Below are 25,383 nucleotides of genomic sequence, written 5' to 3'. Positions count from 1 at the left end.
ATATCTGTGTATATTTTTCATCTACCTATCTATGTGGTACTTATTATGCTATTATGCTTAGTAATGCTGCAATATAAGCCTGAATTGCTTGTAAATGACTACAAATGATTTCCAACTAGGGTGGAGGACAAGGCCAGAGCCAAGAAGAATGGGAGGTAGTGTGAAAGATATGCACTGTTCAGAAACCCTTTGAGGTGGGGTCATTAAACTTTAGGTAGGAGTTGTTTAATTCTATTAAATCCTCCAATATGGAGGTAAATGTCAGCAATAATAGGCAACAACGTCCATATAACACATAAAACAAATATCGGTCACTGTTTTCTACTTTTTCAGCCATGTGACAGCATTAAAAAGTGCTTCTCCTGCAGAAAATAACACCCCTGTACCAGCAAGAAAGAGCAGTACTACATATGCAGTCTTATCAAGAACAATAAAATTAGTTTTGTTACACAATGATAAAAATAGACATGCCATCTTCAGGAAACTTGAGGAGTTTTTTTTAATCCAGTATAGACGTCATTTACAAGCAAATAAAAAGGTCAGAATGACAGCCCCGGCCGGGTGGGTCTAACTTTGCGTTGACAGCATAAATGGTGCATGAGAACGGGTCTGATGGTCTGATCTCTGATGCCATAAATGAGAGAGCTCAGACATCTGGGGAAAATAATAATGCACACATATAAAACATTCTGGATGCGTACAAATATGATCCTCGTTGTAATTCTGTACAGAACCGTGAGCAATGGGATGTACATAGTTGAAGAGAGACTGAGGCCCAGCTGAACCAGGTGCAGCAGCAGAGTGTTACGAGCCTTTTGGGCCGAACCTTTGTCAGTGGAAGCCGACCTGGCTGCTAGCGTCACACCGATATAAGTGGAAGCGATGACCACGCTCGCTGACACAAACACGAAACAAGTAAAGCCTCGGTCATAATCAGCAGAACCTGACCCAAGAAGCATAGCTACTTCAGAGCAGTAGTCTTTCATCTGCAGACTATCCAGGTCTTCAAAAGGAAACTGTAACAGCAAAACAACTCGAGTGAGAATATTTAGTAAACTGACGGCCCAGACCAGAACGATAGCCAGCCCTGTGTTTCTGATGGTGATGATGTTAGCGTGTCTCAGTGGGTAGCACACAGCTACATACCTCTCTAGTGACATCACCACCAGAGTCAGAGGAGAGATCACAAATGTGAGGCTTGCAAGACAGGTGAAAACACCACAAACAGGATACAACAGTGTCACACTACCAACAGCGATGATGTAAAGTGTCTGACTCAGTGCCAACTGTGCAGTATCTGCAATGAGGAGGTTATACAGCAGAATATAGCGGCAGGTTTCCCTGAACACTGGTTTACTCCTCAAAACAAACAACATGGTCCCATTAATGAAGAGAAAGACACAACACGGAACTGTGTTCAACGTGGAAAACAACAGTTTCTCCAACATACCCTGATACTGCAGCTCAGAAGTAACATTAGACATAGACTTGTTTCCATTTGACATTTTAGAGAAACAATCAACTTCCTACTGTAAAATAAATCACAAAGAAGATGTTTCTACTTGTAGTCCGACCATTTAGATCCAGGGTCAGCAGAGATGTACAGATGTTGGGTAAGGAGCTATGACTGCTGGGTTTACTTCACTCAGACACTGTTTATGAGCTCTGTACTCACGCCTATTTGACGTCACATCATAACCAAAAGGATATTTTCTCCTTAATTACTTTCCAGAAACTTGGTCGTATAGGTCATCCCCACTGGGAAAATAACTCATTAAAAACTTTTAACTTTAAATCTGTAATGAGTCTGAAGAGTCATTGGAATTTAAACCAGGCAACAGTACTGATAAAAAAAAATATAAATATGTAGCCTACTGGACCATGTAAAATATATAGCTAAATTACATCTTTAACAATAACATGTTGGGGTGGGAGGTATTTTATTTTATATGATTGAAAGTAACATTAAAGGGGAACTACTGTTTTTTACAACCTGGACCTTATGTCTGGCATAAAGTATGATCGTTTACTCACCCATATAACTTTGTGTCATTTGGAGTCATTCAGACGATATTTAGATCTGCATATATCCATATAGTGGGAGTGACTGGGGCACCGCAACGCAGCCTCTAAATAATGCATTATCTGCCGCAAAACTTGTTCATTTAAATATTCTGTTATGATACACTAGTGCTATTCCCTGTTGAGTCCGAAGTTACCTGTTATTCGTGGACATGTAGCAGTTTGTTGTTATTTGGCCAGCTGTTCCTCTCTCTGCCTCCGCATCCTCCTTTCAGCGAGCTCCTCATCCTATACTCTGGCTCAAAACGGTAAGGACGTCCATCATAAACAAAGTCGTCATCCACAACCTCAGAATCGGAAAAATATTCAGCCATGTTGCAAAAAACTAGCAGTAGCAAATTACAGGTAAACAAGCTGTGCAGGTGCGCGCGGCGCTCACAGATGACATCATCCAGGTCAGAGGTTAGTAGGTCAATCTACAGACGATAACAGGTAACTCCAGACTCAACGGGGAATAGCACTAGCATATCATAACAAAATATTGGTGAAATGAACGAGTTATATGGATATATGCGGATCTAAATATTGTCCAAATGACTCCAAATGACACCATAGTTATATGAGTAAACGATCGTATTTTATGCTAGAAATAAGGTCCAGGTTGAAAAAAACGGTAGTTCCCCTTTAACCTCATAGTCCCTAGGATACTGGGAGGTGAGTCTGGCCTAAAAAGACCAAATAAATGACCAATATCTCCAAAAATATCAACTCCATGTTAATGACCTTGGTCTCTTTAGATACGTCAGACTTCAGAGAACATATATCCAGTATATTAACATTGTGTCTGTTACTATGTTAGATTTATTAGTGATAAACTAAAATGTTTTCTAGATTAGATAGTAGAAAACACCCTGATAGCAATGATATCATTCTGAACTCATTCAGCAACCCCTTGACTATAACTGGACCAAGAGTTTATAGAAATACCACAATGCACACATATTCTACAAGCTGACTCTCCATTTGGACATTTGAAGAACCAAAGTACCCAAAGTGGGCCACATTGGGATTTTAAGCTCTTGAAAGTAAATCTGGCTACAAAATACTACTGATTACCACTACAGGAGGCAATGTTTACACTATTGAACATTTGGACATTTTATTTAGCCTGGACATCATCACATTCAGCAATCCCAACTAAAGTATTTTTAGATTTTGTGACTACCACAAAAAAGTCCTAAAATCTGACTGCATATTTTCATCAGAAGACTAAAACCAAAACATCAGATGACAAAATTCATGCTTGTTTCCACTAAAGAAAACTTTTCTATTTACTTTAAACTCGTTTCTTCTTGTGCAGTTTCACCATACTTAGTTTCCATCATCCCTTCTCCATAAAGGTTCCTAATAAACACCCATGGGAGCCATTAATCACGTCAACATTTACCGAAAGCATTCATTAGTACATGTATGAATATTTAATGTGACTAAATGAGTTATCAGGAGACTGTAAGGGTTTTCATCACCAACAACATTTATACTCAAGAAAACAGCAAACACCATCCAATTAATGAAACATGTCCCTAAACACAAACATGGAACAAACTGTAAAAACAAAAACTTGTTGGCTGAAGTTACACCTTCATGTTTGTGGGGAAAATATTTATTTAGTATCTGAAGATTAAATCTGAATGAGAGAATAAAAACATAATGTATTGATATAACTTGTGAGTGATGTCCTTTTAATTCCCAGATTATAATGTAAAGTAGATTATAAAGTACTAACCCAGCTGGTTTTATGAAACACTATAATTTCTGCAAACTTGCAATGCAACAAGGCCACAAGAAATTAAAGTAAATTACACTGCCTGGCCAAAAAAAAGTCACTACAAAAAAAAAAGGGGGGGGGGGGGGGGGGGGGGGGCACAGTGGTGTGGTTAGCACTGATGCCTCACAGCAAGAATGTTCTGGGTTCTAACTGATGGGCCAACTCGGTTTTTCTGTGTAGAGTTTGCACATTCTCCCTGTGTCTGTGTGGGTTCTCTCCAGGAACACTTCCTCCCACTGTCCAAAGACATGCTCATTAGGTTCATTGTTGATTCTAAATTGACCGTAGGTGTGAGTGTGAATGGTTGTCTGTCTCTCTGTGTTAGCCCTGCGATAGACTGGAGACCTGTCCAAGGTGTACCCCGCCTCTTGCCTGTTGACAGCTGGGATAGGCTCCAGACCTCCCACGACCCTTCACAGGACAGGCGGGTACCGAAGATGAATGAATGAATGAAAAAAAAAAGGTCACGCACTCTAATATTTCACTGGACTGCCTTTAGCTTTGATTACAGCGAGCACTCCCTGTAGAATTGTTTCGATAAGCTACTGCAATATCACAAGGTTTATTTCCATCCAGTGTTGCATTCATTTTTAACCAAGATCTTGTATTGATGATGGGAGAGTCTGACCACTGAACAAAACCTTCTCCAGCACATCCCAAAGATTGTCAATGGGATTAAGGTCACCTCAGATTATAGCACTATACAGGCTTGTACAGTAGGCACTAGGCATGATGGGTGCATCACTTCATCTGCCTCTCTTCTTACCCTGATGCCCCCATCACTCTGGAACAGGGAAGATCTGGACTCATCAGACCTCATGACCTTCTTCCATTGCTCCAGAGTCCAATCTTTATGCTCCCTAGCAAATTGAAGCCTTTTTTTCCGGTTAGACTCACTGATTAGTGGTTTTCTTAAGGCCACTCAGCTGTTCAGTCCCAATTCCTTGAGTTCCCTTCACATTGTACGTGTGAAAATGCTCTTACTTTCACCATTGCTCTTCCTTTCGCTGACTTCTACTGTTGTTTTTCTTCGATTTGATTTCACCAAACGTTTAAGTGATCGCCAATCATAATCAATCAAGATTTTTGTCTGACCACATTTCTACCTTGAAGACGATAGTTCTCCACTATCCTTCCAGTTTTTAATAATGCGTTGGACAGTTCTTAACCCAATTTTAGTTTCTTCAATCTCCTTAGATGATGCATGCCAATGATTTGACCCTTCTCAAACCGACCACGACCACGGGATTTGTCTTTAGACATGGTTGTTTAAGAAATGAGAAGCTACTCATTGCATCAGTTGGGGTTAAATAACTTGTTGTCACCTGAAAATCATCCATTAGATGTTTTAGGTGTAACTGCTGGTAAAGCTGTGTTGATATCAAAACCACAAACTTTAAACGAAAAACTTTCTTCCTGATCCTTCGGAGAACTCTTCTTATAAGTAACTGTAGTATTCTCAACATAGTCCACATCAAGTTTTCCTTAAATATGTATCATTTAATATCGACTGTCTGGCTCACTGACATACCAAGTCTCTGACTAGTGGACAGAAAGTTGATAACGCACAAAATGTGGACTAATTGTATTAATAAAATTGTGTTCTGTATTAATTTTGCATTTATGTTTATGTTTGAACTACCGATGTATTTTTATAGATATTCCATCTGTACTGTCATGAATTCCACCATCTTAATTTTAAGTACACATCTTCCCGTTAAAAAACAAAACAAAATGGTGGTGATGAATTCAAATGGAAACCACTGGTTTAAAATAAAAATGTCCAAGTCTTACTTAACGGCTTCAATATACACCGATCCATAACATTATCTGGGGCATTCCCATTTTGCAGTGGCCAGTTCAAAAATCAAAGGGGTGAACTGGCTACAGGGTCAGGGGCGGTCTAGGGTCATTGAATCCAACAAATGAGCTACTGTAGCTCAAGCCGCTGAAGAAATGAATGCTGGTTGTGATATGAAGGTGTCAGAACACAAAGTGGATCACAGGTTGTTTTGTAAATGCACAGCATATCAGTATGTTCATGCTGTCCTCTGTTCACTCCCAAAAGAGCCTACAATGACAATGTGACCATCAGAAGTGGACACGGAGCTAATGAAGAAGGTGTCCTGATCTGATACGTCACTGGCCAGGTGCGTGTTCTTTGGGAACATATGGCACCAGGATACAAGGAATAGTTGTTTGGTCTGTAGCATTCTTCATGTGGTGTCAAAGTAACATCCACAAAAATGCCAGTGCCTGAACCGGCTCTAACCATTTTGGTGCCCTAGGCGAGATTATGGCTTAGCGCCCCATCACCGCCGACCCCTCCGTGTCCACACACCATCATGATTGGACAACAGCCGTATGAAAAAACCTTAAAGGTTTAATTGTTGATCAAACACACCAACAAGCATGCTCTGTTTGCAAGCTACATTTCACACTGTTTTCTGTCACTGTGGAGGTTTAGAAATGTTTACAGGTTTGAAAAGTTTAAAAATAGACTTTTATAGCCTCTATGTGTGGACAAATGGACAGTCCAGGATGAGTTGCATGTGATGTGAATGAGTATTTGTGAATATTTGATAAAATTATACCCAAAATGTGTCTCGATTAGATCTTATTAAAAACATAGGGGGATGTTATGATTGGATGTTATTACATGTTTGACCGCTAGGCGGCAGTACTTTTTTGTAGTCAACTTACCGTACCATATAACGGGGTAGAGCAAGACTGCATGAAGACACATGTATGTTGTTGAGAACATGAGTCATTGAAATAAGTTACTTGCTAACAACACGGCCTCATCTTTGGAACACGAACATGACACACAGAACTCACCGGCTTCCAGCTGTGTCTCACTCACCATGCTGCTGCTTGCTGCCTGACTTGTAACTGTGTTCAAATGTACATCCATAGAGCTCTGGGAGTCACGTGACTTTTTTTGCACCGCCATATTGGCAGGAAAACTCTGAGGAAACATGAATGGCGCCAGCGCTGATTTCAGGCCTTCAGAGTTTACTGCGCACTTTAAACAGATAGAAATTCATTGTTACACCACTGCAGTACATCTGTTGTGTCATTCTGCTTCATATAAAGTAGGCGTTGTACAAATAAACTTTATTTTATTTCACTATGTAATTAGTAAAAAAGACAAACTGTAACATTCAGTAATAATAACAGTATAATAATATTAACAGCAAAATAATAATAATGACAACATACATAGCAGTAATACCAGAGACCACATATAATCTACTATTCTTCAGCGAATGGTGAAGTGAGAGAAGGCCTCCCTCAACTTGTAGAGGCCTATTTTCTCAGTGCCTCTGGACAGATGTAGAGTAGACAGACTACTACGTTGAGTGTTCAACATAACATAAATTATTATCTTGTTGTGATTATGCATTACTAAAATAAAAGAGGTTGCACTACATTTAATTACACAGTAGCTACGGTATCTACAGTAACATTATCTGCCAGCTTTGCTTTATTTTAACTTAGCTAGCCTCTAGCAAGTGCAAATGAAAAGTCAAACAGCATTTTTTAACGTTAGAAAAGCTGATATACCTCTACATTGGGACCTCTTTTCCACCACCTCTCTTTTCCCCTTTACTTCAGGGCTGGGATGGCCTTTGCATGACGACAATATCAATATGTCAATAGGAACCTCTTTATTATTTATTATTAATTATTTATTTTGCAACTCTTTGAACCTAAACACTAAATGTCATCTAATAGCGAAGCGTGCTAAACAAACTTTCCTTGCACTGGCTAACAGCTAGCTTACAGGAGCTGGCTAACAGCTTACAGGAGTTGATGCTAACTAAACATTAAGTTAAAGTCGCAAAACAAACTAAACTAAATGATGCTCTTACCTACATGCTTACCCGTTGTGCTCCATTTTCAGAGAGTGAGAATGCATCTGATGAACATTGAAAGATGTCATGATCAGCTTCCCGTCAGAGTTTCATCAAACATCTTCACAGTGAAAAAAAAAACAAAATGGCGGCCACAAATTAAAATGGGGCTGAAATAAAAGTCCCGGCCTTCCTCCTTCTGGTTCAGTCGCTGATTTAACTTCAATATATCGACTATCATCAACTGTCTAGTTTTCTCAGAGACATACAGTTAATAAAAAAAGAACTAAACTCTCTCTCTCTCTCTCTCTCTCGCTATAACGAGAGAGAGAGAGAGAGAGAGATGTAAATGGCTTGCTATATTATTTATTTAAATCAAATAAATTTAGATATTTGGAAAAATAATTGATGCGATGTCTCCATGTTCTTCGCTTTGTGTTTTCAAATTGTAGATCAAATTACTATTACAAATGTACAAGTAATATATAAAATGCTACTCAGTGGTCTGTGATAAAACATGATTAAAAACATAAATAAACAATGAATATAGGGATGAATCTTCTGGAAGAATTCATCTTTATTTGAGGTTAATTGACAATCTTTACATTCAGTCCTTGAATACAGCATCTCTTATAATACATTGTCACTTGGTCTGCCAATGATTTTAACAATGGAAGATTTCGTCTGGTTCGATGTTTAGATTTGTACTTAAATCCTTTGTGTCCTAAATCCTGCACAGTAAAAAAAAAATATATATATATATATATTTTTATTAAATCTAATTAAATCTATCTAGCCTCAAATAACACCCAAATATCTCCAACTAGTGTAATAAAACTAATAAAAAGACAATGACAGTGACAGTACTGATATTACAATATGTACTTTCATTGTTCTGGACTGTATGTCATCTATGTAACAACATCTTTGTCATAATAAAACAATGAATTACATTTGTCCATTTGTTTTTAATACATTAAAAAATTAAAAAGATCAGATGCTTCAACTAAGAAATGCCAGCTTTGACAAAGGAGTTATAGCAATTCTCATTTTATGCATTAACTTGCCACAATAACAAGTTGTAACAGTTTATTAAGATCATTTGGGAACAACACATTTAAAAAACACAAAAACTGACAAATACATAAAAAGGGAGCAAACATCAATTACTGTCTTTTTTTGGTCGTGTATATTAAATTATTCTGATAGCTTAAGTGTATTAGTTTTATTTTGGCTAACAACAATTTAAAAGTAAAATTTACTATAAACAAAATGGCCGCCTGGGGGCGCCATGTTCTAAGTTTCCCGCGCCGTTACCCAGACGTTGTCCGGGCTTTTATTTTGAACGTGCCACCAGGAAGTGCTCGCTCCATTGTTCGGGTCCCGGAGCGTTGACGCTGGTCCTCCCCGCTCAGCCTCCTCCGGTCGTCGCCATGGTGCAGATGATGGAGTCACAGTGCGAGTATTTCATGTATTTCCCGGCGGTGCCCATCACGGATCTGTCGGATCCGGCCCGCTACCGCACCCTGCCCCGCCGCAGTCACCTCTACCTAGGCGAGACCGTCCGCTTCCTGCTGGTGCTCCGCTGCAGGGACGCTGGGGCGACGCCAACCGAGCACGGTAAGGAGGAGAGGAACCGGGGACGATGCCCCCATCCGGTCGGCTCTGGATGAGAGGGACGAGATGTAGACGTTAATGTTGAATCATTTTATAAGTCTTTAGTGTTTTTAGTGTTCTTCGCGGAGGCTGCACCAGACTCCATTAAAAATTCATGCAATTCTAGGAAACTAACACGGGATCCATAGACTACAATGATAAACCTGAAATAATCCATCAAACCTGGAGCTCTTATATTATTTATATGTTAAACTGTTCAAGTATAAATTTAACATATAACAATCAGTCAGAGGAAATAGATTTTAGGAAGAATCCACTGAAATGTTTTTGGTGTTTTGGACTGTTGGCTCAGATAAAACCAGGCGGATGACATTATTTAACATTTCTTAAAGATTATTTGACCAAAGAATCAATTAATCAAATAAATAATCTAAAGATAGTGAAAACTAAGCAAACTATTTCAGCACAGCCTGAGTACAAAGATCTGAATGTTTGTGGCAGGAAGCAGCACACACATTGAGCAAATGGAGAAATCACTGAGACTGAGGTGAAGAAAGAATCTATAGCATTGTTAGAAATGCAATAATCAAAGTTACTTAACAGTTTTCTAAACTAGAACTGAAGTTAAAAGGACTGGAAAAATTCTCAGAAGACAAGAATAGTAGAGAATATTATAATTCAGAGAATACTTGACCACAACACGTTAAGAGTTCAATGAATACTATATTGATGGAGAGTTACCAGACTCCTGTTAAGAACTGAGTCTGGATGTGACAGGATAGTGAATTTCTGGTGGACACCACCCACGGATGTTCCCATTAAAACCCCAACTCCACACCAGTCAGTAAGAACTGAAGAAGCTACTTGGAAGAAACACTTGTCGTTGTTTCAGCTTGTTTTTTTAATGTATGCCATGACCCTGATGACTGAGAACCTTTACAGACACATCAATGAATGTTTTTCCAAACAACAGTTCAAATGTTATTGAGAATGTTGACTCAGCCCTAAAACCATTTGGAACCAGTACTAGCTGGTCGGTAATAATGGTATATGTGGTGTAGCGAATTAACATTCACTCCTCCACCAGAGGGTGTTGATGGCACTGTCCCAGGTTTCGGGACGGAGTCGGCCAGCAGCCGGGCGTGGAGGGAGCTGGCCGGCTCTTTGTGCGCCGTGGCCAGCGTGAGTCCAGGCGAGAGCAGCCGGCACAGAGGCAACCATCACCACGACTACCAGGGTAGCGGAGACGAGGCCAACGAGGACGGCGAGGAGGACTACATCGCGGCAGCCGAGGCCGCCATCGCAGCCCTCGGCAGCCGGGTGGACTCCCGGTGTCGGAGCTTCAGGGACTGCAAACCGCTGCTCATCCACAACTCATCCGGGACGGCGTCCAGGGAGTTCCGCAGGGCACCTGTTCTGGTAAATCGTCGCTGATGTCCAGCAACTATAAATAAATGTTGTTAGCACATGAATCCTGAGAGGACGATGTCAGTCTGTTGCGAATGATGACCCAACGATGACCCAACAATGTCAAACACCATGTGGTTGACATGTTTCAATGGATTGGTGTAAAATTAGGTTCAGATATCCAACATGTCCCAAGAATGAATCCTGTTATCCCCTGACATATCCTGTAGCATTACCAGCATGTCAAACTTTAAACTGTGGAGTACCTCAAAGTATTTACCCAATCGATCAGGGGTGTCAAACCCTACGTCCCAGGGGCCCCAACCGGCCTGCCAGAGGGTCCAGTCTGGCTTGTGGGTTGAATTTGCTGGAATGAAGTGTGAGAATTACATAGAAGACATTAATATCTGCCATTCCTTAATTGTCCATCAGAGGTCAATTAGCAAATGTTGACATTCTAAAATAGTCCTCTACTAGTGCGTTCACACTATGAGCAACAAAAGGTACGACTCGGTCAGCGTGTCCACTTTTTATCATTTATATCTCCAGCTTGTGTTGTAGCTTGTTGCTCTCTCATTGCTGCCGTGAACGCACCACAATGCAACTTATTATAAGCTGATGTCAGGAGTGCTGCTCAATCTCGGTTCATCTCTGAGTTTGTTTCCGCTTCTCAGTCTCCTCTGGACGAACCGGTGGTTTTGACAGACGAGGTGATCTTCCCGCTCACCGTCTCTCTGGACAAACTCCCCGTCAGCACGCTCAAAGTCAAGGTCAGGACCAACACCTGCCGGTCAGTCTGGACTCTTGTGGAGACACCTGGCGGTTGGTTGCTGACCGAATCGTCTTCTTTTGGTTGTGTTCAGGTGATGGTCACGGTGTGGAAGCGCGAGGCGGAGAAAGCCGAGGTGCAGGAACTCGGCTACCTGAGCGTCCTGCAGCAACGAGAGCCGACGCACACCTTCAGACACGACCTGAACACCTTCAAGGCTCAGGGTACAAACATTTCCCCTTCTACACACCTGTGAACATGAGCAAATGAGCATGAATGCTACTTGTAGTACCAGCTCTAGACATAGGAGCAGTGTTAAAAGGTTAAAAGACACTTCAATGGCTGATGAGAAAATCTTCAAACGTTTACATGTGTTTAGTTTTAGGCATTTAGTAAACATGTTAATTAATAAATGTAATGATTAAACCTTCATCTTCTATCGTCCACAGTGAGCACCACCCTAACCGTCCTGCCGCCTCCAACCGTCCGCTGTAAACAGATGACGGTTTCTGGGAAGCAGCTCGTCGTCCTAAAAGGTGGTTTTCTTCAATCTTTCTTGATCCTCTTATCAATTCTGGAGCTGAGAATAGACTACACTTATTAGGTGATCATCTCTAATAGTGGTTGAATGAATGAGTTAAACTCCTCTTCCACAGATCAGCCCTGTTGAGTAGGGGGTCTTTAATGTGACCCAGGGCTCATTGTGTGTTCACACTACCAAAGGAATGAGGTTAGATGTGTCACAGACCACCTCCACATGTGGACTGAGACCAGATCAGTGTTCATACCTTGACTTTAACCTGGACACTTGTGATCAGATCAGGATAGATGTTAATGTGACGTCTGAACGAGACCTGAGACTATAAAGTTTCTAATAATCAAGTTTCTGCAGCATGATCCTACAAAATTATACCTCCAGAGTAGTGGTGTCTGTTTTAATGACTATAATCTGCAATTAATTCAGAGCAGCTTTTACTCTTCAACAACTTTATTTTACTTCCAGTAGTGTAAACTGGTCTTTGTGTCCTCACAGTGCTAAACGAGTCCTCTCAGGAGGAGGTGAGTATTCGGGATGTTCGGATTTTACCAAACCTGAATGCCTCCTACCTTCCCGTGATGCCCGACGGCTCCGTTCTGCTGGTGGACAACGTGTGGTACGTACACAAAACTGTTGCCAATCCAGAGGGTTTGATCTGATGAGGCCTAACGCTGCTTCATGTCCCGCTCTGCAGCCACCAGTCGGGTGAGGTCGGCATGGCGTCTTTCTGCCGCGTGGACAGCCTGGCCTGCCGCCTTCCCAGCATGCTCAGCGCTCTGGAGGAGCACGACTTCCTGTTCCACCTGCACCTCAACGACATGCACCAGGACGACTCCAACGAGGTCTGGGCGCTTTTGTGAAGATGTTAGTTTGACAAAATCTCAAAATACTGAGACTCTCACGAGGACTGGTTACAGATATTTAACTAATGTTAAAGATCTTATCACAGTCCTTCACCGCTTAATTTCTCAAAATAGAAATTGGAAAATGTATTTCACACACATTGTGAGTTTCTTTCTAATGATAACGTCCTCCTTCATTTATCTGTGTAGCATCAACTAGAACCTGTAGTTTCACAGCTTCACTTTGAAGATTCAAATGTTAGAGAACAAAGTAAATATGAACAGTAAAAGAAAGAAGTTAAACCAGAATTACATCCTCAGGGCTGTTTACTTCCCTGTCAGTGAGACTGAATATATGTAGAGACCTAGAAAGGTTTCCTCTTCTTACTTTATTCAAAGTATTTATTCAAACTAAAAACTTTGAATAAACTAAGAAGAGGAAGGGTTTCCTCTTCTTACTTTAGGTTTTAGTTTGCCTCACCAGAGACATGTGGACAAAACCATGTGATTAAAATGAAAAATAAAAATTAACATGTTGTGAATGTCGCTGTGTGTGATGTGTTCAGGGACTCGAGGTTCCTCTGGTCGCTGTGCTGCAGTGGTCGACTCCCAAGATGCCTTTCACCAACTGTATCTACACACACTACAGGTAAACACTGTGAGACGTCCATCACTCCTTCATTACTATACATAAGTAAATGATTTAACGTGTTTAATAATTAAATGTACATGTATACATCATGTACTAATAGTTCCTTCCCCTGTGAAGATTTTTTTTTCTAAACAGAAAAACACAGACTGTTACAAAACTTAAATATATATTACAGCTCTACACAAAGAAACATCTGTCATCCCAGAATAAAATGTTCTGTAGATTTGTAGCAAACATAAACCTCTACAGTCTGATATGAAAGAACATTTCTGTCAGCACAGATAAAATCTTTATAAAACATATTCAGTGCCTCTTTCTGATGCGATGCTTTATAAATGATGAATGAGGTGTTTGCTGATGCTTCATTGTGTGCAGTTATTATAAAGTGTCACAGTGCTGCATGTTTACACCAGGTAAGTGTCTGGGCTCACATGCTCCCTCAGGTTGCCCAGTATCCGTCTGGACCGGCCGCGGTTCGTCATGATGGCGAGCTGCCCAAGCACCGTCAAGGTCAAGGAGCACTTCAAAGTCAAATATGTGCTGCTCAACAACCTGCAGGACTTTCTGGCTGTTCGACTCGTCTGGACTCCAGAAGGTCAGTGAGTGTTCCTTGCTCCACGTTCACCTCGAAATTAAATGTAACTCCACAGATCTCAACGGGTGTCTTTGTTCTGAAGTCGCTTCCTTCAAGACGATTACGCTCAGTGTAAAGAAACTCAGCTCAGCTGTGCAGCGTTCTCCTGAATGAATGTGTTTGTGTCCAGGTCGTGGTCAGGGGGAGGATACAGCGCTGGCGGCCGTCGTTTGTCACACTCCTCTCAGTAACCTTGGCCACTGCCGTAAAGGAAGCACTCTGTCATTCAGCGTCGCCTTCCAGATCCTTAGACCAGGACTGTACGAGGTGAGTCTGACCGTCTGAAGCTTTCCTCCTCTACAACGATGAACATGTGCTTTATTTACCTCTCCTGTCTCCGTCCAGCTGAGTCAGCACATGAAGCTGAAGCTCCAGTTCACAGCATCGGTCTCAAACCCTCCACCTGACGCTCGGCCTCTGTCGCGTAAGAACTTTTGTTTTTTATCAGCATCTGTCTCAATGAGATCAATAATAAAAGTACAGAGTGACATAAAAGCTGGGTTTGTTGAGTTAGGGTTCCCTTACGTCAGCATGCTAGCAAGCCCAACAAACTCGGGGTACATAGTCTGTAAAACCAGTGGACGCCATGACAGCTCCTCTACAGGGAAGTCAAAGCATGCGGAGCTCCCCCTAGTGGCTGGCTGCAGTATAGGTTATATTATTGCCATCCCCTCCGTGATAGTCGGCAGGACTTAGGCCAAATTAAAACACTAAAGTACACGTCACATATATTATTTATCAAATACGGTTTCAGTCAAGTTTAATTTTAGTCATTTGACGCTACAGAAACAGGATGTGACATCATGATGATTGACAGTTGCTACTGAGAAACGCGTCTCTGTCGCCCAACCCTGTGACACAGACGTCAATCTGACTCGCTAGCTAAAACTAAACTTCTTAAATCTACGGTTTCAAGAACTTGGTCCTCAAAGTTGAGATTAGTTCAGCTTCACCCTCTTCATCAGTTTCATCAACATTCATGTTCTCTGGATGTAACTTTTACACTTCATTTAGATATGTTCATGTTTCCAGGTTGCTCCTAATGAATTCCTTTTCATTTCTCATCTGGTTTCAGGTTACTTAAGATAAAGTGATAAAAGCTTTATGTAGAAGTTTAAAGAGTTTATTTTGTTGTTCCGTCACCTCTCAGGTAAAAACAGTCCGTCCAGCCCGGCGGTTCGAGACCTGCTGGACCGACACCAGGCCAGTCTGGGTCGATCCCAATCCTTCTCCCACCAGCAGCCGTCCCGATCGCACATCATGAGGTAACGAACAGACTTCAGCCGATATCATTTATTTAATACTGTTGGTTGTTTAATGGGGAATGTGTGTTTGTCAGGACGGGCAGCGCCATGGAGCGGCGAGCCATCACTCCTCCGGTCGGATCGCCGGTTGGTCGGCCGCTCTACCTGCCGCCGCAAGACAAGGCGCTGCTGTCGCTGGACAAAATCGCCAAGAGGGAGTGTAAAGTCCTGGTGGTGGATCCCGTCGGCTAGAGAGGGAGAAGGCGATGGAAGGGAAATGAAATGAAAAAGAAACAAGAAGGTTTGAGAAGAACGGCAGATGAAGATGAAGGTGGAGATTCAACGATCAAAAGATGAAGCGAGGAACTGTGATGAGCTTTGACTGCTTCAGATACTGAATGTATTGTTATTCCTGACTCTTCTCAGGAGCAGAGTCTGGAAACATCTGGATTTTATTATAAACAGATGAAAAAAATACCTCTGAATCACCTGGATAGTCCTCCAGCCAATCAGAGACATTTAAACTAATCAGGTGACCTGTATGACTACTCTTCTGTCCATCTCCACATTAAGCCCCGTCCATGTGATCTGATTGGTCCTGCAGATCTTTGCTGGAGCAGAATCAGTTCCCAACGGAGAGACTCCAGATAAACTTTACTAGACAAACATTTGTAGGTGACTGGTTGTGATGTTTTAGCTGCGGTCCAGTATTCACTGAAATCTGAAACACGTTTTACAGAAAACTAACGTCAGGACGGAGATCAAGAAGAAGAACTTAACCTGTGAGAGGATCATCTCCCCAAGTCAACAAACAGCTGTGATTTGGTTTCATATTATCTGGACTTCGAGGCTACAGCATTGTTAGCATGGTAATGTTAGCTTCTTTAGCTGTGTTTGCTAGCATGGCTGTTGACTCTTTTACGTCTACTTTCAGTGTTTCCCACCAACCTCCAGGAACCTTTTCTGATAATTTCCTAAAACAATTCTGGATATTTCTGCTGAGCTTGGTGTGGATTTGAAACTAAATTCAGAGCAGCAGAAATTTAATTATTTGAGAAGAAGATAGGAACTTGTGTGTGTTTGTCAGCACTACTGAACGTTAAGTGACTGAATAATCTGAATAGAGGACATGTAAGGTGTCGTCTATTCATTGTGTGTTATTTAAAGGTTTTGTTTCAGTGTTATTTTTACAGTCAGCATCAACATGAACGTCTCTACATCACTATCAATATTCAATACCTGGAGAGATGAGGCAGACAACGCCGTTTATCAGAATCTTATTTATTAAAAGTCTGAACCGTCATTTCCTCCGTCCGTGTTTTAAGGCACAACAACACAACGGGAACATCCTGGTCACCATGTTTGTTCTGGTTTGGATCTTATTGGTGATTTGATGAGTTGAAGTTTGAAGCTGTGAAAGATGAATATTAATTAAACTCATCTTTAATTAATTTAAAAACCGTTCAGTTCAGTTAACTAGATCAGAGGCTGCAGGTACTGCTAAACTAGGCTAGCTGGCTGTTAGCACGGCTAATATTTATTTGTTGTTTTTTTTTCTGTTTTATGATTTGATTTAGTTGCTGTAATATTTATGATATAAAAACAGTCTGTTCAGGTTGTACGCCACTTCTTGCCCAATGACACCTGACCCAGAAAATGAATGAATGAATGAATGAATGAAATGTCAAACTGTCTGATTCTTTTCTGGATGATTATGAGAACCTGGGGCACATGTTAGCACACTCGTTTCATTTCGCGTCGTTAGCATCATCTGGTTGATATTTAAAATGTCCAACACTTTGGTTCACGACCTCCACAATGACAAGACATCCCCATCAGTTTGAGCTCAAGTAGGCTAGTTAGCATATGCTAGCATGCTAACACGCTAAAACAAAGGTGTTACATATTATACCTTCTAAACATCAGCATGGTTAGCATAGCATAGCCACATTCTCCATCTGGATTTATTTATGAGAAAAATATGTATTATGAGTCGTGCCTTCAGAAGAAAGTGAACATGTGAACGACTTAAATTAAAAAGATTTCATGTGTTTCTGGTTGTGCTCATGTTTGTTTCTTCTTCAAACCGTTAAACATGTTTAATGGATTTTATTTTATTCCTTGACTCAGTGTTGAGAAGAAAATTTTTACAAAATTACATTTGATTTGATTCAAATTAACAAAATATATTTAACAAATTAACCCTGATGTCTTTAAAAATAACACTTCAATTCTATCCTAACATAACGAGTTCATTCATTTTTGGTATTTCAAGTATGTTTTCACATTTTTGTACTTGAGTAAAGTTTTCTAGTACTTCCTCTTCCACTGACAGATTGTTCTCATGTTAAATGATACATTGATTGATCTCAAATAGCGACGCTGTTCTCGATGCGTCGGGGGCAGAGATAAACATAAGGCAGCTCCAGGTGCCTGTTGCGCTCACTGATGTCATCAGCAATGGCCTCTAGTTGCGCCTGTACTTCCTCCACCAGCCTGCGGTGGGCGTCTTCTCTGAACACGGCCTCCTTGTAGTGACACAGACGAACCTGCAGGAGGAAACAAACACAGATCTGTAAACTTTACATCAAATATTACTGTTATTATTATGAAGTGGGCGGAGCCTCACAAAGTTGACAGCGGGCTGCGACAGTCCCGCCAGGACCATCAGGACACGACAGGTCGAGTTTACTTCTGGCAGGTAGGACAAGATGTCGTCCTCTGTCGCGGCGCCTTTGACCTGCGGTGGAGGACGCAACATGTAGACAGGACAGTTTGGAATCCAGAGAGCGAAGTCCAGCTGCAGGAGACAAAGACACAGAGGGACGGTGTTTTAAAAGATATTCTTACATTCAGTAGTTATGTTGTGTTCAATTTAGGTTTTGAATTTTATTTTAACTTCTCAGTGAATTTTGCTGTTGTCGGCGTCGTCATCATCGTTCTGTGACTCACCTGAGAGAAGTTGACGGCGGCGTGAAGCGCTGAACAGCAGTAGATGATCATGGTGACAAACTTGGACAGTTCAGCTCTGGAGAGGAAGGACTGAGGGAAACCTGAGAGGACGAATATGAGGAGTAGAAGTCAACAGACAGAAAGTTTTTATCACTGTGACGCTGGTCTGTAAACAGGTTGTGTGTCTACTCACCACCAGGTGGCAGCCTCTCATGAGTTTTAGGGCGTTTATTATCATGAAACTTTCAAATTGACGATCAACCTCGTCAGCAACAAACAAACCAACCTGGGTCGTGAGTGAAGCTGTGTGCCTTGATGTCTCCGATCCAGAGTTGAAGCTCCGTGTCGTGCTGCACATCATCGTCTCCATGGTAATACAGGTCCACCCAGCCGACGACAAACCTGAGGCGCACACACTTAACTCATACAGCTTCTTGGAACAATCACTGGCTGAGGAGTGTTTGTTTACCTGTGCAGCGCGTCCCAGATCCTCAGAGCGTCCTGGGCGTAGTAGCTGTGCGGCAGTTTGTCCAAGCCGCGGTCGCTCAGGTCGTCGGGGACGCACAGGGTCCGATAGCGGATCCTGGCTGAGGCCCGAGAGAGGAGGATGGGTAACGCAGTCAGACCAGAACCTACCGCCTGCAGGGAAACAAGGGAGCTCAGCGGGGGGGTTGGAAATCTGAATAAATAACCGTTGTTATTATTACGGTTCAACCTTATCAAACACTCCATTGGCGGCCAGCAGTGACGCCCGGGCTTGGATGTTTATCTGCAGTGATGTCCTGACGTGTGGCATCAGCAGCTGTCGACAAAAACAGCCGATCGGAGAGAAGAACAGAGAATCAAATTACAGAATAAGACTGGAAATCAATCGGAACCTGTAAACCGTTGCTGCAAACATCAGTTACCTAGTTTTTAAATTTCATGTTTAGAGACAAACCAACACTGAATGTATCTACGACCATCTTGAGTTTATCTGAGTCCGGTGTTCACATTTGAGTCGTCATTTTAACGTGACCGTGGTCGTTCCGCTCACCTGGTGCAGCGGGTGATGATCGGGCAGCTGCCTCAGTGTGGCCACGCAGCACAGCTCCCCCATCATGTGGGTCTTCAGGTAATGTGAGATCAGCTGGTGACACTGAAAGTCTGCACAGTGAACCCAGATCTTAGCCAGCAGCCAATCACAGCCAGGGTCAGAGGGCAGGAAGACCGGGTTCTGGGGGCCAGGACTCTGCTGCAGCTGAAGACATGAAACAACAGACGACCCGTATTTAAAACCTTCATTTCCACCGGCTGCACCACCTATATGTGGAGCTCACCTGGATGGCGATGGGGACCAACTGTCCCTGCTGGTTCAGGTGGAGAAGGACCAGCGGGGCGCACAAATACGTCTGCTTTCCATTGACCTCGTTGGCCGGGACCCCGTCCAGAACCTCGTAGTCCAACAAGTAAATGGTTCCTTTCTGTCTCATCACAGAACATCAGGATAAACAAATAGAGCTGCAACATATCGTTTGAGCTCTTCACGAGGCTACTGTTAGCTTGTTTAGGCTAATATAGCTGCTCAAGTTATCTTTCTCTGGCTACCATTAGCCTCTTAGCTTGTTTTGCTAATGTTATCTTGTTTAAGCTAATTAAATGGCTACCATTAGCTAGTTTTGGCAAAACAAAATAAACAGCAGAAAGTCAAAGAACCACATGCACACCTGTAGCTCCTGCTCGAGGGAGGAGTCTTCAGGTAGGAAGGGGTGGAGCATGTCAGAGGTGACAGAGAGGTTCGGAGGGAGGACGCGGGTCTGACGCACTAGCAGAGGGTTGCAGCCGTTCAGACACTGGTACCCGAAATACCAGTCGTCCATCCAGTGAGTCTTAACTGACACTGAGGAACAAAAGAAACCTCTGATTATTATTCTGGATCTCTAAGAAGGTCACCAGCTCTGTGGCACACAACTACAAAGAGACACACAAAACAGTTGTATGGCAAACAAAACAAAAAATAAGTACAGAAAGATAAAGAGAGAGACACAACAGAAGAAACAGGGTCAATACACAAAGAGACAACAACAACACAACAGAGCCAAACTGAAAAATAGTACAAAACTACAACGAGAAACGCAATGTTCAATAAAAGGACAAAACAACTCCAGAGGGACCCAAACCCGTCAGGTATGAGTGAACGTGAGCTGCAGTGTTTCTTACCGGCCATGTTGTTCTGGAGTCCGATGTGACTGAAAAGCGTCTCCAGCGCCGAGAAACTGGTCCAGGGCCCCACTCGGCCGGCGAAGCCTTTCAGATAGTGCACGTTGACGGCTGGACTGAGGACCGAGAAACGAACAGAACTCAGAGTATGTTCTCTGAAAGTCCTTCACACATCTGGAAGCCTGACTAGATCTCAGTAAGAGTGATCTTTGAGTATTGGCTTTCACCTCTTGTGAGTGTAGCTGAGGTTTGGCCCGAGTTCTGACATAGTCTTCATGTCAACACACTGAGGAGCGCCGTCGACGAACATACTCCATCTGCAACAATGATGACAAGCACAAAGAAAGACAATCAATGAGAACATGAAACTCCAAAGACCAGATAGAGCAGAACCTGAACCTGAAGGAGTCAAGAGTCTGATCAGACCAAGAAGATGCTGGACCAACTCTCGGCTTCTTAGGACTGTGGTGAGTTTCTTAAAGATTTGAGTTTCTCATTGGGTTCATTTGATTTCTACGTTCAAACAAGTCTGTTGGGAGGAATTCTGAAGGTGATGAGTTCAAAATTATTCAGCAGAAAACTGGAATATTTCTATCTGATAACATGAAGCAGACAAAAACTAAGCCCTCCACCCATCCTTGCAATTTCGTCCATTTATCCGAGGTCATGTCACGGTGGCAACAAGCTAATCAAGGAGGTCCAATTCCCCTTGAGGGGTCCAGAGTCATTCCCAAACCAGACGAGATAAATAATCCCTTCAGCAAAGAATGGGTGTACCCCGGAGTCTCCTCCCAGTTGTCTATACCTGGTAAAGGTCCAAAGGAATGCGATCCTTACCAGATGCCCAAACCACCTCAACTGGCCTCTTTCGACACAAAGGAGCAGAGACTCTAAACTGACCTGCTCACTTGATATCTAAAGTTGAGCCTCGTTACTCAACAGATGCCAATGTTTCGATCGCTACCCACACTTCATGACGATAGTTGAGGGTTGGAAATCAAAAGCGTTGCCTTAACAGCTCAGCTTCTTCTTCTCCACAACAGTCTCATACAACACCTTCATTACTGCAGTCGCCGAACTAAACTACCAGTCCATCTCCAGCTCCATTGTACCATCTTGAACTTCTTTGCTAAGGGCAGGAACTCACCCCCAATCTGGAGGGAAAAGTCCAGGGAACAATTTTCCAGCAGTGCACCACAGCCTCAAAGCAAACCTAATTCTTCAAACTGTTCATACTTAGTGATTCCAGTCTTTTCTGTTGTACCTGATGACCTGCTGTTGATGTTTGAGCTGTTTGAGTCGATGCTGCTTCAGCTTCTCTTCTGTCTCGTCCTTCAGCAAACAAACTGTGGAGGAAAAACAACAATGAAGAGAGGGTAACTCACTTTGAATCTGGAAAACGTCATCGTTTGTCTCACATTTTCCGCTCCGTAGCTCCACGTCACCATCTGCTGCTCGTAACCACCTGTCACATGGGAACACCTGAGCCTCCGCACCCTCTGGTGCTGACCCTGGTCCTGCAACCAGCCTGCGGACCTCCACACGGCTGCAGTGCCAGTCCAGGTTGGGGAATCCGGTCTGAGCTTCCAGCCGGAGCCGCACCAGAACCAGCCGACCCAGATCACTGTCAGCCCGGACTTGGACCAGACATGGCTGTTGAGAAATTCTTAAATTCTGTCTTATCTACAAACTAGAATTCATCTACTGACTGTTCTGTTTGTGATGGTTCGTTCTAGATCAGAAAACACAATGGAACTCACCAATCCAGGTAACAGATGATGGTCACCCTTGTTCACACTGATGGGTGGAGTCTCACCCTGTGAGCCAATCAGGTTGAGCCACAAGCGGTTGAAGGTTCCACAGGTGGGACCAGGTGAGGTGTGAACGGTCACTTCAAACTCCTGATAGAAATCCATGGCGTCCATGCTGATAGAACTGAGGAGGAAATTTATATTTGGGGCCCCCAGCTGGACAACTTTAAACTACAGCAGTGGCAATGTGGAATGCTGCTATTCTAGTTGTATCTACTCTTACTAGCATCACATTATTTTGTTTATTCTTTCCTTGATGTTAGCATCAGTTACCTTAGCTTAACTAGCAGAGCAGTGTGTGCAGATCTGTTGTCCCTGACAACGATGGCGATGCTATTTGATGTGTTAGCTAAGCTAGGAGGCTGAAAGAAAGTGAATAAATATTAACATTTAATAACAATTCAACTCAGGTGTCTGACATTTCTGTTTTACCTTTGGTTTTACATGACACTAGAGGAAGATGTGAAGCTAATTTGAACTTCTGTCTGTAATGTTGGTTAACTGTTAACTGAACATCTTTTCTTAGGGCCCCGATAGAAGCGTCACCTACGTCCATGTCTCATTACTGCTGTGTTTATTTCTAAATATTAAAACCTGTAGGTGTCGTTATTAGATCTCATTTGGTGTCTTGTAGAAAAACCAAATGTTGTGGTGTAAATCTTGTTGCGATTGATGACTGAACAAACACCGACACTGTCAGAGAACCCTGACTACGATCTTTGTGTTGGCTTCGTCTTCCTCTTCGGCCGAGCTCATTTGTTTACTCTGCTGATATTTGACTATGAAATCAGGGACAGTTAGCGTGGGTGTCCGGCCGACACACAAACAACAAAAAGCTCCAAAACACTGCACTCTTTCATTTTAAAGATCACTTCCTTCTTTCATTCCCTGACATGGAAACTTCCCGTTCTGAAATCAGTCCTTGTTTCTGTAAGTGTTAAAAATAAAAGCTTAAAATAACCCAATGGATCTGGAGTTTTTTTTTTTTACATCACTGGAAAATTAATTTGTTCTGTGCAGAGAGATTTCATGTCACAGTGACCTGATAAAATCCCTCCAGGAAACTTTCTAGGAATTTTTTAGTCACTCAGAAAAAAAAATTAAAAAAAAATACATTATTTAAAAACAGTTTTCTTTGTTCAAATGGTAGGACAGGACAGGAAATTAGAAACTAAAAGCTTTCTGTTAATTTATATATTTTTTTAAATTAATCTAAATTATCTTGAAGAGGTTTGACAGTTGTGCAGGACACAACTTCAGTTTCATCAATGAAATAAGATAAGATAAAAACAGGTACTCGTTTATCTATCCCAGAATGTGGAGAAAATAATATTTAACAAATGTACACACATTTTTAGTTCGTAGTGTGTTTGCTGAAAGAATTTAAATCAATAACATCTAAACGTACCTGCAGAGTGTTGCCTCCTTTCTGGACTGAAGCTGTGTGGCTTCAGGTGAAGTTCAGGTGTCTAGTTTCCGCTCCGCCCACCTCAATACCTTCAACACCAGAACACCTCTTCCTGGGCATAAGGACGTCATATTTGGCGTCATCTGGATATGTGGTTCCATAGTGTAGCGGTTATCACGTCTGCTTTACACGCAGAAGGTCCTGGGTTCGAGCCCCAGTGGAACCATGTCTTTTATAAAGTGTTCAAAACAGCATGTCCTCCAAGTAAAGGCATGTCTTTATAATGTCTTTTTCTCTTTTAACATCCAGATCACACGATATTGGACTTTCTTATTAGCTTGTCAATTCAAATAATCTGACGACATACACAGTTCATTTACAGACTGATGTTTTATTTAATAAACGAAATTCAAACTACTTGCACAGACTGTCCTAAGTTGAAGTTTTTTTTTTGTTTGTTTTTTTGGTCGGTCTCAAAAGTATGGGTTGCAAGACAGATATGACCACTAATAATGACATGTAAGCAGTACGTTTACTTCAAAATAAGAGCCGCCATTACAACACGGCAGCTGACGCGGAAACGGGGTGTTGTTGTGATCACGTGCCTCCAGTGTAAGCGATAACGACTTCCAGTTCTTATTAACATCAGCTCTAAGCTTAAGCACTGTTCCAAAAGGTGGAGATGCCGGGGATTGAACCCGGGACCTCATACATGCGAAGCATGCGCTCTACCACTGAGCTACATCCCCAGACAGTGGGCAGCGTGCCCCAAACATCCGTGTTATCACTATACGTAAATACTATTGCAACTCTTTAACTTTTTATTTTTACACGTCATGAGGTACTTCTTCTCAGGTACTGACATAAATTCTGTTTCGATTTAGCTGACTTCAGGAAATATCAGTCATCCGTCAAGCGTCAAATCTATTCACCTTGATGTTGTCCACACTGTTTTGGTATTAATTTCATTATTTAACACAAAACTAGAAAATGCTGTCTGTGAGACTATGGGTCTATATTATATTAGTAGAATTAATTACTTCACTTGTGTGAGTCCATACCCAAATTCTTTCAGCACTTAGTTTGGAGACAGGATTTACTGGTTATTTTTAAGGTTTGTTGTTCAGTTCAAAATGGCGGAGGCGCGACTTTGCGGCTGCGCGCTGATGTTAGTCAGATCGACCAATCAGCGTTCACGTATTTGTGAGGGAGCGTCAGAGGAAGGACGGTGTACCGCGCTCCCTGATTGGACGAATAAATAGTACGTCTCCCCGATAGTGTGACGTAAGCTGCGATGGCCGAGTGGTTAAGGCGTTGGACTTGAAATCCAATGGGGTCTCCCCGCGCAGGTTCGAACCCTGCTCGCAGCGAATCTTTATTTATTTTTACTTTAAACGACTTGACGAGATAGTCATACTTGTTGATCTGTACCTTTTATATAATATTCAGCCTAAAAATGTTTACTTTAAATAAGTAAAAATACGAAAAACCAACAAAGTGCAAACAAATGAAAACGAAACAACACTAAAAATAATGCTTATTTAACATCACAGTCTCACATTTACCAGCATATGCCCGCCCTCCCTGTAATAATAATAATAAT

The 25,383-nt window shown here is 42.1% G+C and overlaps 3 protein-coding genes across 3 annotated transcripts; 1 reads left to right on the top strand and 2 right to left on the bottom strand.

Annotated features, from left to right (window-relative positions):
• Positions 1–239: 239 nt before the first annotated feature.
• Positions 240–1,689, bottom strand: LOC311502062 (odorant receptor 131-2-like). The gene has a single exon (XM_084564174.1). It carries the CDS (start codon positions 1,503–1,505, stop codon positions 540–542), a length of 966 nt encoding a protein of 321 aa, XP_084420300.1. The 5' UTR covers positions 1,506–1,689; the 3' UTR covers positions 240–539.
• Positions 1,690–9,140: 7,451 nt separating this feature from the next.
• On the top strand, positions 9,141–15,987 carry trappc14 (trafficking protein particle complex subunit 14; the record flags this gene model as incomplete). Its single annotated transcript, XM_084564440.1, has 13 exons — positions 9,141–9,327; positions 10,436–10,743; positions 11,406–11,501; positions 11,595–11,724; positions 11,950–12,036; positions 12,534–12,654; positions 12,733–12,880; positions 13,447–13,529; positions 13,976–14,127; positions 14,297–14,433; positions 14,512–14,590; positions 15,317–15,431; positions 15,506–15,987. The coding sequence occupies 13 exons, from the start codon at positions 9,141–9,143 to the stop codon at positions 15,660–15,662; spliced, it is 1,800 nt and encodes a 599-aa protein (XP_084420566.1). The 3' UTR covers positions 15,663–15,987.
• Positions 15,983–25,088, bottom strand: LOC311502282 (polyunsaturated fatty acid lipoxygenase ALOX15B). Its single transcript, XM_084564439.1, has 15 exons — positions 23,781–25,088; positions 22,322–22,496; positions 21,980–22,214; positions 21,826–21,907; positions 20,789–20,878; positions 20,562–20,677; positions 20,069–20,241; positions 19,682–19,825; positions 19,399–19,602; positions 19,078–19,164; positions 18,832–19,001; positions 18,649–18,764; positions 18,363–18,463; positions 18,040–18,210; positions 15,983–17,959 (listed from the first exon to the last, which is right to left on the bottom strand). The coding sequence occupies exons 2-15, from the start codon at positions 22,484–22,486 to the stop codon at positions 17,780–17,782; spliced, it is 2,034 nt and encodes a 677-aa protein (XP_084420565.1). The 5' UTR covers positions 22,487–22,496; positions 23,781–25,088; the 3' UTR covers positions 15,983–17,779.
• Positions 25,089–25,383: the final 295 nt, after the last annotated feature.

This window comes from Chelon labrosus (assembly GCF_963514085.1).
Source record: "Chelon labrosus genome assembly, chromosome: 17".
NCBI classification, from domain to species: domain Eukaryota; kingdom Metazoa; phylum Chordata; class Actinopteri; order Mugiliformes; family Mugilidae; genus Chelon; species Chelon labrosus.
Note: the sequence above shows the minus strand (reverse complement) of the source record. Positions and strands in the feature narration are given on the sequence as shown.

Bases quoted from the DNA above. Each gene is read 5' to 3' on its own strand.
- LOC311502282 (XM_084564439.1), bottom strand. From the start codon at position 22,486: ATGGACGCCATGGATTTCTATCAGGAGTTTGAAGTGACCGTTCACACC. The intron at 22,215-22,321 runs GTGAGTTCCATT...ATTTCTCAACAG, and splicing joins ATCATCTGTTACCTGGATTG to CCATGTCTGGTCCAAGTCCG. The intron at 20,879-21,825 runs GTACAACAGAAA...TCATTGTTGCAG, and splicing joins CATCAACAGCAGGTCATCAG to ATGGAGTATGTTCGTCGACG.
- LOC311502062 (XM_084564174.1), bottom strand. From the start codon at position 1,505: ATGTCAAATGGAAACAAGTCTATGTCTAATGTTACTTCTGAGCTGCAG.